This window comes from Lissotriton vulgaris, chromosome 4_1, assembly GCF_964263255.1.
Source record: "Lissotriton vulgaris chromosome 4_1, aLisVul1.2, whole genome shotgun sequence".
Taxonomy (NCBI): domain Eukaryota; kingdom Metazoa; phylum Chordata; class Amphibia; order Caudata; family Salamandridae; genus Lissotriton; species Lissotriton vulgaris.
This window is the reverse complement of record NC_141691.1, coordinates 1,290,158,615-1,290,175,025: the sequence shown is the minus strand read 5'-3', so window position 1 is coordinate 1,290,175,025 and position 16,411 is coordinate 1,290,158,615. Positions and strand designations below refer to the sequence as shown.

Genomic DNA, 16,411 nt, shown 5'->3' with positions numbered 1-16,411 from the left:
CCTAGGTGGTGCAGCAGTTGAATTGTCTTCTGTGTGTTGTGAAGACATTCTTCCTTGGATTTGGCCTTTATTAGCCAATCGTCCAAGTATGGGAAGACATGTATTTGTTGTCTTCTTAGGTGTGCTGCCACCACAGCTAGGCATTTTGTGAAAACTCTCGGTGCTGTTGTGACACCGAACGGAAGGACCTTGAACTGGTAGTGTTGTCCTTCTAACACAAACCTTAGGTATTTTCTGTGGGCTTTGTGAATTGGGATATGAAAGTAAGCGTCTTTTAGATCCAGTGTAGAAAGAAAGTCCCCTTTCTTCAGTAAAGGGAGTACTTGTTGGAGCGTGACCATGTGGAAGTGCTCCGAATTTATGTAAGCATTGAGAGGTCTGAGGTCTAATATTGGTCGTAGGGACCCGTCCTTTTTGGGGATCAGGAAGTATAGAGAGTATACTCCTGTTCCTTGTTGATCCTTTGGGACCTTCTCTATTGCATGCTTTTGTAGAAGTGCTAGCACTTCTTCTCTTAACAATGTCAGATGATCCTGACTCATTGGGCGCTGTTTGGGGGGGATGTTTGGTGGGGTAGCTGTGAGTTCTAGGCAATAACCATGTTGGATAATTTGTCTCACCCACTTGTCTGACGTGATGTCTTCCCAGACAGGTAGGAACTGTGATAGACGTCCCCCGACCGGTGTTATGTGGTCTGGGGGGAGATCTATGAAGTCACTGTTTTGGTGTTGAGGCGTTGCGGTTGTTATTATTTCCGCGGCCTCTACCCTTATTGTTGTTACCTCTGTAATTACCTCTTGAATTACCTCTGGGTGATGTTGGTGTGAAAGATGTGGATTGCTGATTTGTTCCTGTGTTTTTTGAGCCCCCTCTATAGGTGGATCTACGAAAGGAACCTCTGTGCATTGGCTGTTGCAATGCTCCCATTGACTTAGCCGTTTCTGTATCCTTTTTCATCTTTTCTAATGTCTCGTCTGTACTTGAACCGAACAATGTCTTCTGATCAAATGGTCTGTTCAGTAGGGCTGTTTGAACTTCTTGTTTGAATCCTGAGATTCTGAGCCATGCGTGCCTTCTTAGCATGACACTAGTGTTAATAGACCTTGCTGCAGTGTCTGCTGCGTCTAACGCACACTTAATGGAAGTATTAGTTATTATTTTACCTTCCTGAATTAATTGGTCTGCCTTCTTCTGATGTTCTTTTGGAAGATGTGTGAGAAGTTTTTCTAACTCATCGTAATGTGCCCTGTCGTAACGTGCGAGTAGAGCTTGTGTATTAGCTATACGCCAGCTATTTGCTGCCTGTGATGCTACTCTCTTGCCTGATGCATCTATTAACTTCGACTCTTTATCTGGTGGAGGAGCCTCTCCTGTAGATAATGAGTTTGCTCTCTTACGAGCGTTTGAGACCACCAGCGAGTCTAGAGGTACATGCCCTCTAATAAATATTGGGTCCTTTGGAGCCGCTTTATATTTTTTATCGATTCTTGGGTTTAACACCCTGGCTCTCACTGGGTTTTCGAATATTTCTTCTGTGTGAGTGAGAAGACCCTTTAGCATAGGAAGAGTACCTGATGTTCTCTGTGCACTAGGTAGAGTCTCTAACAAGAAATCCTCTATCTGAGGTTCTGTGTGCATATCTAGTTTGTGATATTTTGCTGCCCTATTAATGAGCTGCACAAAACCTGTGTTATCATCAGGTGGTGAAGGCTTTGAGGGGTTTAGCTCTGGGTCGTTGTCCTCATCTGACCCTACATCGTAATTTTCCCATGGATCTTCCTCATCCTGGATAGATTCGTCATCCCCTTGAGGTTCTCCCTCCCCTATATCACTGTCTACATCTGACTGAGGTGTAGCTGGTCTTGGTGTGGAGGGTGTAGGAATATGTGGCCTATTGTGAGGAATAGGAGAAGAGGGTGTGTCTCTAGGACGAGGAGAAGCAGGAGGAGTTATGTTCGTCCCCATTGTTCTCTTTTTTGGAGGAAGAGGTTTATCTTCTGACTGTTCACTCTTTCTCTTCTTCGTGACCACTTTCCCAGTTTGTGGGTCAATAAACAAGATCTTTTGCTTGGGATCTGTTTGTTGCTCTTGAATCGGTACCGAGGGTCCTGGTTCCGATAGCTGTTTTTGTTTTCGATCCTCAGATCTTTCTGTTTTCGACACCGAATGTCTGCTCGATTCCGACTTTTTGGGTATCGAGTGTCTTTTGGGCGATACATCATATTTCTTTTTCGACATGGAATGTTTCGATACCGAGCTCTCCTTTGTATGCCGCCTCGGTGTCGAAGTCGATGACGCCCTTTTCTCGGATCCGACGTGGTGGGATTCCGAGTGTTTCGGTTTCAGTTTCGGTTTCGTTGCCGGGCCCGAAGGCGGGGCGTCGGAAACTTTTTTCAGCGATTTGACCGGGCCCGAGGGCGGGGTCGTTACCGCACGGGGTCGGTTTTTCGGTAAGGGGACGTCGTCACTCACGGTTTGTTGCTTGAAGAGTTCTTCAACCTCCGACTGGTCCCCTTCCGACCCCGACTGGTCCTCTTCTTCCTCGATTTGTTCGTCTCCGAACAGCTCCGGGATCGCCTCCGCCTGCATTCTGGAAGCCTCGTGTCTCCGAGCTCGACGATTTCTGATCGTTAGCTTGGAGGAGAATGCTGCGCAGGCTTCGCAGTCCCTGGATTCGTGTTCAGGCGATAGACAGAGGTTACACACCTCGTGTAGGTCCTTGTGTGGGAACTTAGCACCACACGATGGACATTTTTTGAATGGAGTCCTTTCCATGGACTCCGGGCTTGACTGCGCCGAGAAAGGTCTCCTGTTCCTCGACGTAGATCCAAGTTTTTCTCTTCTATTTTGAATTTGTAACGCGTCGGAATGGAAAAGAACGCGTTCGCTAACAATACCGTCGAATTGGAAAGGGAATACGCGCCGAAAAATCACTTTCTTCAGAAATTGATCTGGAGCGTCTCGATCTTCATCCGAACCCGATGGCGGAAAAAAACAATCTAAGGATGGAGCCGATGCCCATGCGCACTACCAACTAAGGGAGGAGTCACCAAGATACAAAAGACTCTCCAAGAGAAAAACAAAGTGCAATCATCCGAGCCCAACACCAGATGGCGATCTATTCATAATGTACCATCTGCAGCCCATATGCCTCGAACATAATAATACATCTTTTAAAAACAGATATAATTACTCTAATCACTTGGGGTTAGATAGCGCTCCATGGCATACCTCTGACGTTTCTTAACAGTGCGAATAACCGATGTTTTTATTACCCATTGCAATGTTATACAATTTACTGACCTCTGAAGGATGGAAGGCTGAGTCGGCCTCGGTGGGATTCGGTTTGTGACCTGCAGATCTCAGCATGACCTAGTGGCGAGCCTTCAACCGAGCCCCTGAAATGACTACGTTTGAACGCACATCAATTATGAGGCAGAAGACCAGACACAAAGTTTGCGCCAAGGTTTTTAGGCAGCGAAGTAGCAAAAATGCTTTGCTATCCTGCCTAACGTACTTTGCCAACACCAGGATGAAACCAAGGTTTGGGCATCCATAGACCTTGTACGTAATACACTGTCCCTGTTATTTGGAACGCGATGGGTCAGTGACGAGTCCAAAAACAGCTTCCTGCTATTTTTTTGAAAAGATATTATCAAGGCAACTTTCATCCTGTCCCTTGTGAAATGCAATATACCCCTACAGAGAACCGCATTCCACACAGCCTGGGGGTTTAGTGGTCGGCATCCACCAGGATCCCACGCTCGGATGTAATTATTTTTAGTCACCGAGTAGGGGCGGGAAACATCTTTTACTCACAGTGAAAATAGAAATGTTTGGCTTTGACGCAAATATCGCGAAACAAAGGTATTAAAGAACAAGTTAGTAACAAGGAGGAGGCAGCGAGTCAAAATGGAGGGCATTGCTGTGGGGAGGGGGGAGGAGAAATGCGACGCGACATGGCAGGCAGGGGAGGGGGCGGAGGGTGGGTGTGGGAGGAGTGCGGGAACAGACGGCGAGGGGAGGAGAGTAGGAGGAGGGGAGCTGTGGGGAGGGGGGAGGAGAAATGCGACGCGACATGGCAGGCAGGGGAGGGGGCGGAGCGGGGGTGTGGGAGGAGTGCGGGAACAGACGGCGAGGGGCCGTGCAATCAAGAAGTGAGGGGGCGGGAGAGTAGGCAAGGCAGGCGGCTGGGGGCATGTGCACGCGCTTTTAAGCTCAATGCGCATGCGCATTGAGCTTAAAAGTCACGGGCACTACAAGTAATCGCCACGATTCCTTGCAAGTTGGATAAAGAGTGGATAAGCCCCCATAGTCTCGCTTGCTCGATGCGCATGCGCATCGACAGGCGAGACCTAAAAACGGAATTGACGGATGGAGCAATCACGAGAAACATCCTGCTCTGAAATTGAAAGAATGCGGGATCGCCGTTTTACTTGTAGGCAACAGGACAATATCTGTCTGCAGGGAAACTGGTGAGTGAGTGCCTGGCACAGGAGAGAGGAGACCCAGGAGTCTCTCAGTGACAGGCCGGCGGCGCTGGGGCAGAGTCACTCCCAGGACAGCGCTTCTCCCCGGCGCACACCAGGACAGCTCCTCTTCCAAAGACAGGGTCACATGCAGGTCAGTGCCTTTGGAAAGTACGTACGCAATGAGTCAGCATTGTGGATGCCCAAGGTAAAGGAGCACTGCACTGCCCCTTGGTGCGCCAGGGGCCACCGGGGGTGTCACTGGATCTCATGCGGTGAATTCGGTGCATTTTATGGCACCGATGGCCAGGTGGGGGCAAGAGAAGCCCCGGGGGTGGGTGGGGGCTGGGTGTGATGGCGCTGATGGTGAAAGCAGGGGCTCCGGGGTCCACCTCTGATGCTACCGATGGAGAGCGGAGGAGGTGACACAGCCATGGGGCCAGGGGAATAACAGGAACAATATGCACCCATCCTTTCCTCTGTAGTGTTGTGGACAAAAGTGTTGCATGATGCCGACATGATTGTCTGCAGTTTGCACCAGTTAAATCGAGTTAATTTGTGAACTGTGTGCACTTTATGCAATGGATCGAAATGCTATCCCTGAAAAGCAAGTATTGAAAAACAAATTATTTTCCATTCATCGTTGTGTAAACCGTACAATATTACCATGGGTAGTTTTCCTTCAGTTGTTTCTGCCAGCTGTCTTTCTTCACAGCTTGTTCACCCCGTTAAGGCTTGGTCCTATGCAGTCTTTCGCCTCCAAGTAAAACATTGATTAAATCAGCCATTTGTTCGTCACCTGTTCGACAGTTTGGCGGCAAAATGGTTTTGTTTGAACAATTCCAAGGCAGGGTGTAAATCGTGGAAACGCAATGTTCGGCGCCGTTCACAGCACCAATCTCCACAGACGACTGCAGCACCTCTGAAGAGACGCCACGGCAGCGCCGCAAACTATCTGGTAAGGACGCCTGACTCGCCACAACTGGCTAGTAAATCTGCAGGAATGCATGACACACAGAAGCCCACAGCCTCAGTTATTCCTCAAGGAGGTTCGTGCACCCGTCTGTTCTATATATCGCCACGTGCAGCGGCAGACTGGACTTGAGGCGGCGGCGCGTCACGAACTGCCCCGACTTGCTCCATGAACTGACGCCGTAGTGGACGTTTCCACGCCACCTCACGGCCTTTTGCCCTGCCTGGACGACTTGCTTCCCCAGGATCCCACTGTCCTCCACGTGCAATCTGATGTTGTGGTGCAGATGAGATCCGAATGCTGCAGAGAGCTCCGAGGGCAGGAACAGCTGTCACTTCCTGCCCTGGGCAGTTGTTCCTTCTGCTGCTCTTTGGCATGGAGGTGGGCAGCACATATGAACTGTCTGCATGAACTGCACCCTCAGTGTTTGGGGTTCCTGTTGTGTGCGAAAAACACAAGTTTCTCACACAAACGAAGTTTGGTAAACTAACTAAAGAACGTATGTCTTTAAACTGAGCTAGTAAACCGCTGCGTTTGGCAACTGCAAGGTTGTGCGCTAGTATAATATACTATGCAAGATAAACAGACAGCAGGATGAACTCCAAGTGTGCGTGTGAGAACAGGGTGCTGTGGTGGGAGTAAACGGCGTGCCTGTTTGTACACCCACGCTCCTATCTGTACGCCTGTGGTTTCCCTTCTCTTCTTCTGTAATATTTGCTGTAAACCATTTTTTGGAGTCTCACGTTTATCCAATCTCCGCGTCCTCCTCTATTCCTCGGTCTCTGTATGTTGCCTATTCTCTGGCCTTTTTTCCTTCTTATCCACCCATTTGTCGTCCCCTATGCCTTGCTGGTCATCCACCGACCGTTTGCCATAGCTGTGCCCATTTGGCCCTTCTCTGCCTCTTATGACCATTCTCTATTTTCCCTTCTTCACATTTGTCAAATCCCTTAAGCTTCTTTGACCAAGTCATCTTTTACCTCTTCTTCCTCGTCTCTTCTTCCTTTGTCTCATCTGATCCTCTTTTCTTCCTATCTGCCCCCTTACATCTCCTTCCACCTCCCCTTTTTAGACATCTCAATAAGGGTTTTTCACTCCCACCCTTTTGCCTTCTATCTGGCCCCGAGTACTTTCTCTCTAGCAGGGTCTTACCTTTGTCATTCTCGTTGCCACTCTTTCCCCACAGTTTTACCCCGTTCTCCCTCTCTCACCTCTTTTCCTTCTTTGTCCTTTATCCTCCCATCCCTAAAAATTCCCTGATGCCAGATCCCCGCTCAGTCCCTTATCCCTCTGTCACTCCAGCTTCATCCTGCATTTCCCTATGTCCTTAATGTACCCTTCTCTGGTTTTATGGCACTTAATGATGTGGTGAGAGCATCTGGAGCTCTGATTTTGTGTCTCTGAATACACAAGAAGAGCCACGGCTGAGGAATGTTTCAGGGGCTTCAGGAGTTGACACTGGTTTTTCCACCCCATTCCTCAGTTACAGCATGCATAGGGCCTCCACTTTGCGGTGAAGATGTGCCTCAGGGCAGTGCAGCATGCATCACAGAATAGACGCTGTAGGGCTGTAAGGAATACTAAGATGCAAGGGCTGCCAGGCTAGCAGGGCCAAATGATCCTCTGTTTGGTCTCTTCCAGCAGGAGGTGGCAGGAGTTACTTGGAAGACCCAGTTGCGCCTTTAGCAAGGTTGTTGTTCAAGGTGAGGACTCGGAAGCCTCGTTGTGAATCACGAGGGTCGCCAGGGACACTGGGACAAGCAGGCTGCGCATTCATCCTTTGCCTGCTGCAGGGCCGGAACGAGCCTGCCTGTGAGATGTCCCGCCAAAGGACCATCCTCCTGCTGCTGCTCTGGGCAGGGGTCGTGCTGGGCCAGCAGCAAAGAGGTAGGAGCAAATGAGATGGGTGCCTACCAACCTAATGTATTTTTTTTGTGGGTATAACAAAGTTACTCCAACTTTGGTCACAATTCATTGTTTTTGTTGTTGTATAATCAGACGAATAACATTTAATCAAGGTGTGCCGTTCTGTTGTTGATACCATCGATCCATTCATAAGGGAAGCGCCAGGCAGTTGCTCCGTGCAGGGCAGTGCTCGTCTTTACTGCCGTTTTCATTTTAAAGTGTTCCGTTTTAAGACATTATAGATGTATACGAGGTATGTTATAAAGCCGTTCTTTCTGTGCAATTTGGGAATCCGCACAGTACTCTTAGGGGCTGTCCTTGCACAGTCCGGGACTATAAATGCACTGGTTGTGGTTGTCCAAAGTGCAGCAGGTACACTGGCATCCGGTCTAGCAGTGTGAGGGCCCCCTCTACTACAGTTAAAGTTTTGTTTTACTCCCGGCCATGCCAGATGATGGCGGGGGGAATTACTTGCTTGCATTAAGGCGCATAACACCCTTGCTGCTAGACTGCAAATGCACTAAGGCGGACTTGAAACCGCGAATAATATTGTGGATCCGTGAATGGTAGAGCTATTTTAAGCACTTACATCTTGTGAAGAGTGGTGGTGATGGGACTATATGGAGCTTGTATGTTAGTGATTATGTCATAACAGTACAACGTATAGATTCAGCCTCCAGGCAGTTGTGTAACACAATCTGCATTTGTTAAATGAGAGTGAATTTGACAGTACTCACTTTTTGATATCTTTTCTCTGCATCTGTTCTGTTCAGTACAGCCAAACAGACTGTAAACAATACATTATTCGTAGGGTACTCTTGGTGCGGTCAGGGATAGGCCACACACACTGGAATGGTGCACCCTAACACACACACACACACTGGATAATGTGCTGCTCATTAAATAACAATAGATGTTGTAGCACCCAGGTTAATCTGCCACATGGCTAAACACTTAAAGACCTAAAGGCGAGACCTATTGGCTATGCCAATGCTTGTTTTGTTTAAGCTATCAGCCTAGTGCAACAGAAATATGCTTTCAGAAATTATTTGTTCAGTTCAGTCTCCTTGCCATGTCTGTAGATCTCTCTCCTATTTTCGATCATTAACGCCCCATCCTTTTGTCCACGGTAGAAAATCGGGCAGGTTAATGTTTTTCTTTCAGGTGATCAGCGTGCTGCTGGATGAAATGTAATCAGAGTCCCTTCTCTTCCGAGCTCATAGGGATCACACTGTCCTTGCACAGAAGTACCAGGCTTCCTTTCGCCATGTGGTTCATGAACAACTCTCAATCTATTCTCTCGGCTGAGAGATCATATCAGAAACACACTTGGGTTGAGTCCTTTTCTCCAAATGAAAGCAACATACAGGCCTAGTCCTGAAGACTTCATTTAAGCATTAGTTCAATGATGTGTCAAGGTAAAAGTAATTTCACACTGCGGTGAAATCCAAAGGATATGATGTAAAAGTAAAACATGAATGTAAAGCACTAAAATTCCTTCATAGATACAGCGCATTACAGCATTGCAAGCATCTGGGTAAATGTGAAGGTGTTTTTAGATACCATGGACATATTTCACAGAGCCTAGACCCTGGACGTCTCTGGGCACATAAGCATTGTAAAAAGCAAGCTTTTCGTACACTTCAGTAACAAGTCAAGTGTTCCACCAAACTCGCTCTGTGAATTCACAATCACAGGTGCATGGGCTAATAAGGATGCACCCAAGTCAATATGCATGTGGGGGTGTCGGTCATTCCTAAACCCTTAGTTCTCAAAGGAACAGATTAAAAGCAAGATTGCTGACAGATATCTGGGAGGACTGCCTCATTTGGTGCATTTCATATTTCATTCCCAATGTATTGTAATCTGAAGTGGGTTACAGGTTTCAACTCCGTGCTGCTTTCCTAGGCTCTAAAGGACTTCGGCTTCTGAATCAGAGGTACCTGCCCTAATGGTATGGGACAGGGTAGTTATTTAAGCATCAGATACACATGTATAATCCTCACTTGCGAAATCCCTATATGTCAGCATTCTGGAATACCGTTTGGCAGACAACTGTAGAATATTATGAACTATTGGCTCAGGGCATCAAGTCGTAAAAATGGATCAAGAGTTATTTTGTACTCACTAGAGAGGGACTCTTCAACTTTTATGCTGCAGCTCAGTCTTCCATGCCAGATCCACATTTGTTCTTGTGATCAGTGAGTTTTTCCTCAAGTTCTTTTCCTAAATCCTTTCGGATTTCTTTTTCAGAAGGGATATTGATTTTTGGTTCTGAGAAAATGAGGTTTGATTGGAAATCTCTACATGTTCTACTGGGAATAGGTGACTTCAGTGAAAAAGCCTGCACTGTATTTTGTCTCTTTCCCGATTAAACTAGAATACAGATATTATAGACATTTTCTTCTCTAAGTTTCAGAGTTTCATTGGTCACCCAGCTAAAGAGCTGAGTGGTCTATTGCTTACCATTGGTTGGCTTTATTGTCCATCATTATTCTGATTTGAAGGATGCTCTTATTGATTTTGTTCTTGACCCTGCCCTGGAGTGTATCCTCTTACTTGTGTTGTTCCACTGGCCACTATGACAGAACGATTTTTTTCTTGTCCTTAACCACTCCATGAGGGTTCATGTGTTTTTCAACTGTCTCCCTCAAGTGCTCCCTTTCCTACCTCCCCCGTTCTCTGTATTGCTCCAGCTCATCGATGTGCTTCCCTCAGTGCCCCCATGCTGCTCGCTTCACCCCCACAAGCTGCGTTGTGTTCCTTTCCCCTGTGTGCTGCTTTCCCCTTGCCCCTCTGTAACCATCCCAGTGCTGTTTTTTTCTCTTTATTACTTTTTACAAACTGCTGCTGGCCATTCCACTTTGTAAATAAGAGCTTCTCTCTACTTAAAAAATAAAAAGAATTCTTACCCATCTTGCAGTGGTGGATTTAAAAAATTGGCCAGGTGGAACAAATACAGCATGGTGCACGCGTGCGCGACTTCACAATCGCAGTTATTCCAGCTGGTGCTGTGCCACAAGAACAAAGGGCATTGGCAGAGCGAATAGGTCCCAAAGTCGATACCCATTAGCTTACCCAGTGCTTGCTGTTAACTTGCGTTTAGCACGGACAGCTTCACCTAGAGGCTAGAGCACAGTCTGATAGACTTTTGCCTACTCGATAGCTACTTGCAGCAGAATCTTGCATATCAATGGCTCTAGAAATGTTTTAGAATTCGGTTTTATTATACAACTAAGCATTTTGTTTAGGTTTCGATAAAATGTATTCATGAACATGATTTGAACGGAAAAGCTGTTTAACTATAATAAATCGGACTGAATCTGAATTTCCCTGTGAAACATAGGGACGAATCCGAAATATCTAGGATAAGCTTCTCAAGCAAAAAGGTAGTGTACTGTGCATTCATAAATCACGTACAATAGAACTGGCGTTCACTAAAAGTCCATTGCAATAGGACTAGGAAGTCGGACTGTCTTAATCTTCGAGCCAGCCACCTAGAAATGTATAATTCGGGAATTGCAACAATCTCGTTAGTTAGGCTCGCCTTGGCCACTAGATGGCAGAAAAACATTACAAATTGGCAACCTAAAGCAAGTCGTCAGATGAAGGCAAATGCATACTTCAATCTTTCGGACTTTCAAAATAAATATCATTATGTTCGAATTTACATTTATCGCATCAATCTTTACATTGCCCCATTTAGGTGGACTTGTATGACGTGTTTTATTAGGATAGAGGCACAAAGTCAGCATCTCGGTTTCCTTAACCTTCCACCTCGTACGGGTCATAAGATTACAAAACACGTCCACGTTCCTCACTCTCACTTCAACAAAGTGTGTCTCACCTGCTATAGTGTGTGCATACAGCCGGCTACCAAAAGTGAAGACGTGTAGCTCGTAGAGTTTGGCAATTTTTTCTAGGAATTCCTTGCAGTGGGGACGTAACCGCGTGTGCAGCATGGGCTCCCCTCGGCCTAACTGGAAATGGAATATACCCTAAGGAAAGGATAGATGAAAACAGTTCTGTCAGTCACAATCTAAACATAAAGAAATGACCGTCACTGAACTCGCAGAGAAAAACAACGGTTACACAGCTCGTTAAAAAAAAGGAAGAAACTTCAATCATCCTGTATTTGCTATACTTCGTAACAAAAAGAATGTGCTTAGAAAACAGGCTCGATGACAGACTGGAATAATTTGGCATGCTCAAATATATGTAGAACCAGTGGTGGCTGGTGACATTTGAAAGAAGTAGGCCTAAAAGTGTGGGATGAAGGCCCTGTGGCGAGCGTAGCGAGTGAGCCCGACCATCGAAGAGGATTGGAAAGGAGTGGGTGGGGAGAGTGTCTCCATCTGGGGAAAATTCTGAAAAAAAGAGTGAGCAAATGATGCATTTTAAAGCACATTTGAGAAAGCAAGATGGTTAAAACAAGTATGAAAGTGTAGTTATGACATCAATCAAGCGATTTGATATCATAATGACGTAGGTAGCTGTTTATGCAGTATAACCAGAGAACTTCACTTCACAACCCCCAAAACACAACGCACCTACCTACTCACCAGTAAGCACTGCATTTTCATTTACTTTCGCCTTCTCAATACTTGGCAACTGTGTACCTCCAGAAAATACAAAGAATATCCTCCAGTCAACAACTATAAAGACAGAGAATAACCGTACGACTACATAGACTGATCAGCAAAAAATACGCAAAAATTTGTACAGATTCCCATCACTCACCGATCCCGGTGACATGCTTCATCATCTGGGTCTGCTTTATAGGGCTACTATTCCACCATAATGATGGAGGAGCCCAAGGATGTTTTACAAAGTATTAATCACTACAGATGTGAGCAAGTATGATGAAGAGTGTATGGGAAGAAGGTGCAGTGCAAAAAAATGTGATGTGAATCTAAAATTGAAGCGGAATCAGACTACAGTTTTATTCTTGTCTGATCCGAACAAACATTAAAAACAGTGCAAAAGACGGCGGGTTCAACAGATAACCGTCCATTTACAAGAATTGGTCTACATGTTTCAGCACAAGCAGGCAAAAATTAAACTAGTGCTTTCATCAGGACCTCTTGAGTATAGAATGCTATTGCCATACAATTCAGTGATGTGATCTAGTGATAAACAAAAAAGGATACGCTGCGAATCTAGCTTCTCACAGTTTCCATTCCTCTTGCCTCTTGGAAAAATCTATAAGAGATATAAGAGGTATATAGAACAGTCTTGGAACAGTTATAATTTGTCTTTAATAAAATCATGTGGCTTAAATTAGGCATCAGATACATTCAAAAAGTACCTAGAATACACTCCAAAGAGTCTTACCTCAAGGGTATGGAGGAAAAGCCTCACCCCACCTGGCAACAGCTCAGGGCAAAGGAGGCACCGCTCTATAGAAGAGACAAAACAACAAACCCTAATTTAGTATAGTGTATCGACTCCTCTTAACGTTAAAAACACAATCGTAGTGCCCAATTGTAAAGTGAAACCCTCATCCCTCGCAACAATTCACTCACTCCCTTTATAATACACATCGACCACCTCCAGATATTGTGGCCATATGTTATGTTTGAAAATGTGACAATATATGTTTGTATAGATTATCATTCAGTCCCGATATGTCTGACTCTTATTAGGTTAAAATAATCATGGTTAGAACGTATATAGAACGTATATAATCTACCCAAGGAGGATATATATTGTGCAGATTGACTTCAACACTAACTTAATAACTGCCAAGATGTGAAGCAGCATATTACTAATAGATATCAGAACCTCGGAGCAACAGTTAGCCCCGTGATAATCGAAAAAGACACAGAATTCTTATCTGGAAACACGCGCATTCACTTACCTAACCGTCGGTACCTCAGGCGGTCATCTCAGCCGTCGGGGAGGTACCGATCGGTAGTATCGACGGTGTTTATAAAGAGCCTTAATCATTGTTCGCGGCTCTGCTCACTACCTCGTTGTTTGGCAAACCACGAGAGATCACAGACGTGGTCTCGCGAGAACACGCTCGGAACTACTGACAATACCCAATTCTCATGGGAAATGTAGCTCAGTTATTTAATCTTCGGAAAAATGTGACAGGTTAATAAGAGCCGCCTGAATTGGAGCTTGCAGCTAATATGTAAATTACAAAAGCCTATCGGAGGGAATAGATTTCACCTCAGGGAGAGCAAAGTTAGGCATTGTATTCAACGTGATTACATGGGGTCACGCAGCAAACTGCAAACAATCGACTGGAATGCTGGGAATTGTAGTGTACTGAGTACTGTACATGCATTCAATATAATCCTAACATTAGATAGAAATGTGCAGAGGTCCAATGTCTTTAAGAGTGGCATGCCCTATGTACTTTAAGTTAATTAGGTATGGTCAGTAGTTCCGAGCGTGATCTCGCGTGGTTTGCCAAACAACGAGGTAGTGAGCAGACCCGCGAACAATGATTAAGGCTCTTTATAAACACCGCCGATACTACCGATCGGTACCTTCCCGGCGGCTGAGATGACCGCCTGAGGTACCGATGGTTAGGTGAGTGAATGCGCGTGTTTCCAGATGAGAATTCTGTGTCTTTTTCGATTATCACGGGGCTAACTGTTGCTCCGAGGTTCTAATATCTATTAGTAATGTGCTGCTTCACATCTTGGCAGTTTTTAAGTTAGTGTTGAAGTCAATCTGCACAATATATATCCTCCTTGGGTAGATTATATAAGTTCTATATACGTTCTAACCATGATTATTTCAACCTATTAAGAGTCAGACATATCGGGACTGAATGATAATATATACAAACCGATATTGTCACATTTTCAAACATAACATATGGCCACAATATCTAGAGGTGGTCAATGTGTATTATAAAGGGAGTGAGTGAATTGATGTGAGGGATGAGGGTTTCACTTTACAATTGGCCATTACGATTGTGTTTTTAACGTTAAGAGGAGTCGATACACTATACTAAACTAGGGTTGGTTGTTTTGTCTCTTCTATAGAGTGGTGCCTCCTTTGCCCTGAGCTGGTGCCAGGTGGGGTGAGGCGTTTCCTCCATACCCTTGAGGTAACACTCTTTGGAGTGTATTCTAGGTACTTTTTGAATGTATCTGATGGCTAATTTAAGCCACATGATTTTATTAAAGACAAATTATAACTGTGTTCCAAGACTGTTCTATATACCTCTTATATCTCATAGATTTTCCAAGAGGCAAGAGGAATGGAAACTGTGAGAAGCTAGACTCGCAGCGTATCCTTTTTTGTTTATCACTTGATCACATCACTGAATTGTATGGCAGTAGCATTCTATACTCAAGAGGTCCTGATGAAAGCACTAGGTTAATTTTTGCCTGCTTGTGCTGAAACATGTCGACCAATTCTTGTAAATGGACGGTTATCTGTTGAACCCGCCCTGTCTTTTGCACTGTTTTTAATGTTTGTTCGGATCAGACAAGAATAAAACTATAGTCTGATTCCGCTTCAATTTTAGATTCACATCACAATTTTTTGCACTGCACCTTCTTCCCATACACTCTTTTCATCATACTTGCTCACATCTGTAGTGATTAATACTTTGTAAAACATCCTTGGGCTCCTCCATCATTATGGTGGAGTAGTAGCCCTATAAAGGAGACCCAGATGATGAAGCATGTCACTGGGATCGGTGAGTGATGGGAATCCGTAAAAATTTTGCGTACTTTTTGCTGATCAGTCTATGTAGTCGTACGGTTATTCTCTGTCTTTATAGTTGTTGACTGCAGGATATTCTTTGTATTTTCTGATGTTAGTTTGGGGCTGTATATCCTGCTGAGTCGTTAAACTTTGGCCTCTGACCCTACTCCAATTTTGATGTGTTTTGTAACTGTGTACCTCATTCACACACAGTTGCACAGAATCACAATTGCAACTGGAATAAGTGACCATTGATTTGTTTTTTCAACAGAGAGGTCAATGATTGGATGACCAAGTATTCTGAACACCTTTTTGACCCACTGACAGGCACTGTGAACCATTTGAACTGTCTTCATTCAGCCTTTGCTGCAGAGCTCTCAAAGGTGGCCGGTTAAAAACACCAGAGGGCGACTCAGTTCCATGTATGCACTGTCCAAGTGAAATGTGCGCCGGGTAGGCCCAGACGTGGGTCTCGGCCTCACTGTGCCACTGGATTCAAGCTATCCTGGCTGATGAGGGGTGAAACCCCGAAACCAGTTCTAAGATGCTTGTTTCCGGTCCAGGGAGGACCTGGCTTGGCAGTTTGGGCTGGAAAGTTCCCATGAGGCACAGGGTCAAGACTGATTTGCATATGGCCAGGTCTAAACTGGGATGGCATGTTGAGCAAAAGAATGATGGATTAAACCCAGATCTGCTTCCTGGTGAGAATGTTTTGATTTGTTCTGCATTCCGTCCATCAATTGTGTCTCTTTTGCTTCCAAGAGAAATATGCTACACAAAAAAACCAGAAATACACCATCCTGGAAATAGTGAACACTCTTAAGGACTGCAAGATTAAGTAAAACGTGTGAAACAAACAGGAACTAAATTGCTGACATGTAATACCTTAACGTTTTATACATTCATTTTTCAGAAATCGATCTTTTTTGTTTACCAGTTGTGGATAGGAGGATTGGTGGGTGGGTGCATGCATGCATGTATGTATGTATGTATGACTGGTGATGTGGATGGATGGGTGGATGAATGAGAGTGGATGGATGTGTTTGAGGAGGAAGTATGAATGTGAAATGTGCTGATGAATGAACGTGTAGGTTATGGGTGAATGGGTGAGGTTGGCTAGTGAATAGACGAATGCAGGAAGGGATGGATGGATAAATTGGATAGAGCAGATGGTGTTGTGGAAGGATGGGTAGCTTAGTGAATGGAAATATGACATGGATGAGTGAATGGATGGTCAAACGAACAGCTGTGTTGGCAAGATGGATCGACAGGGTGATTGAAGAGGTGGATTCATGGACGGAAAGGTGATTAGAATCTTGACAGAAGGTTGAATGGATGGATGGGCATGTGTATGGTAGGATGGGTGCATAAAGCTCTTCTTTAGCACAAT

At 45.1% G+C, this 16,411-nt stretch overlaps 1 protein-coding gene across 1 annotated transcript in view; it reads right to left on the bottom strand.

The window, feature by feature from the left end:
- Positions 1-16,411, bottom strand: part of CTDP1 (CTD phosphatase 1) — a 936,891-nt gene that overhangs the window by 774,813 nt on the left and 145,667 nt on the right. The window contains exon 5 of the mRNA XM_086965522.1: positions 11,195-11,345. Within this exon, the coding sequence (XP_086821648.1) occupies positions 11,195-11,345 (151 nt within the window). The remainder of the gene's footprint in view (positions 1-11,194; positions 11,346-16,411) is intronic.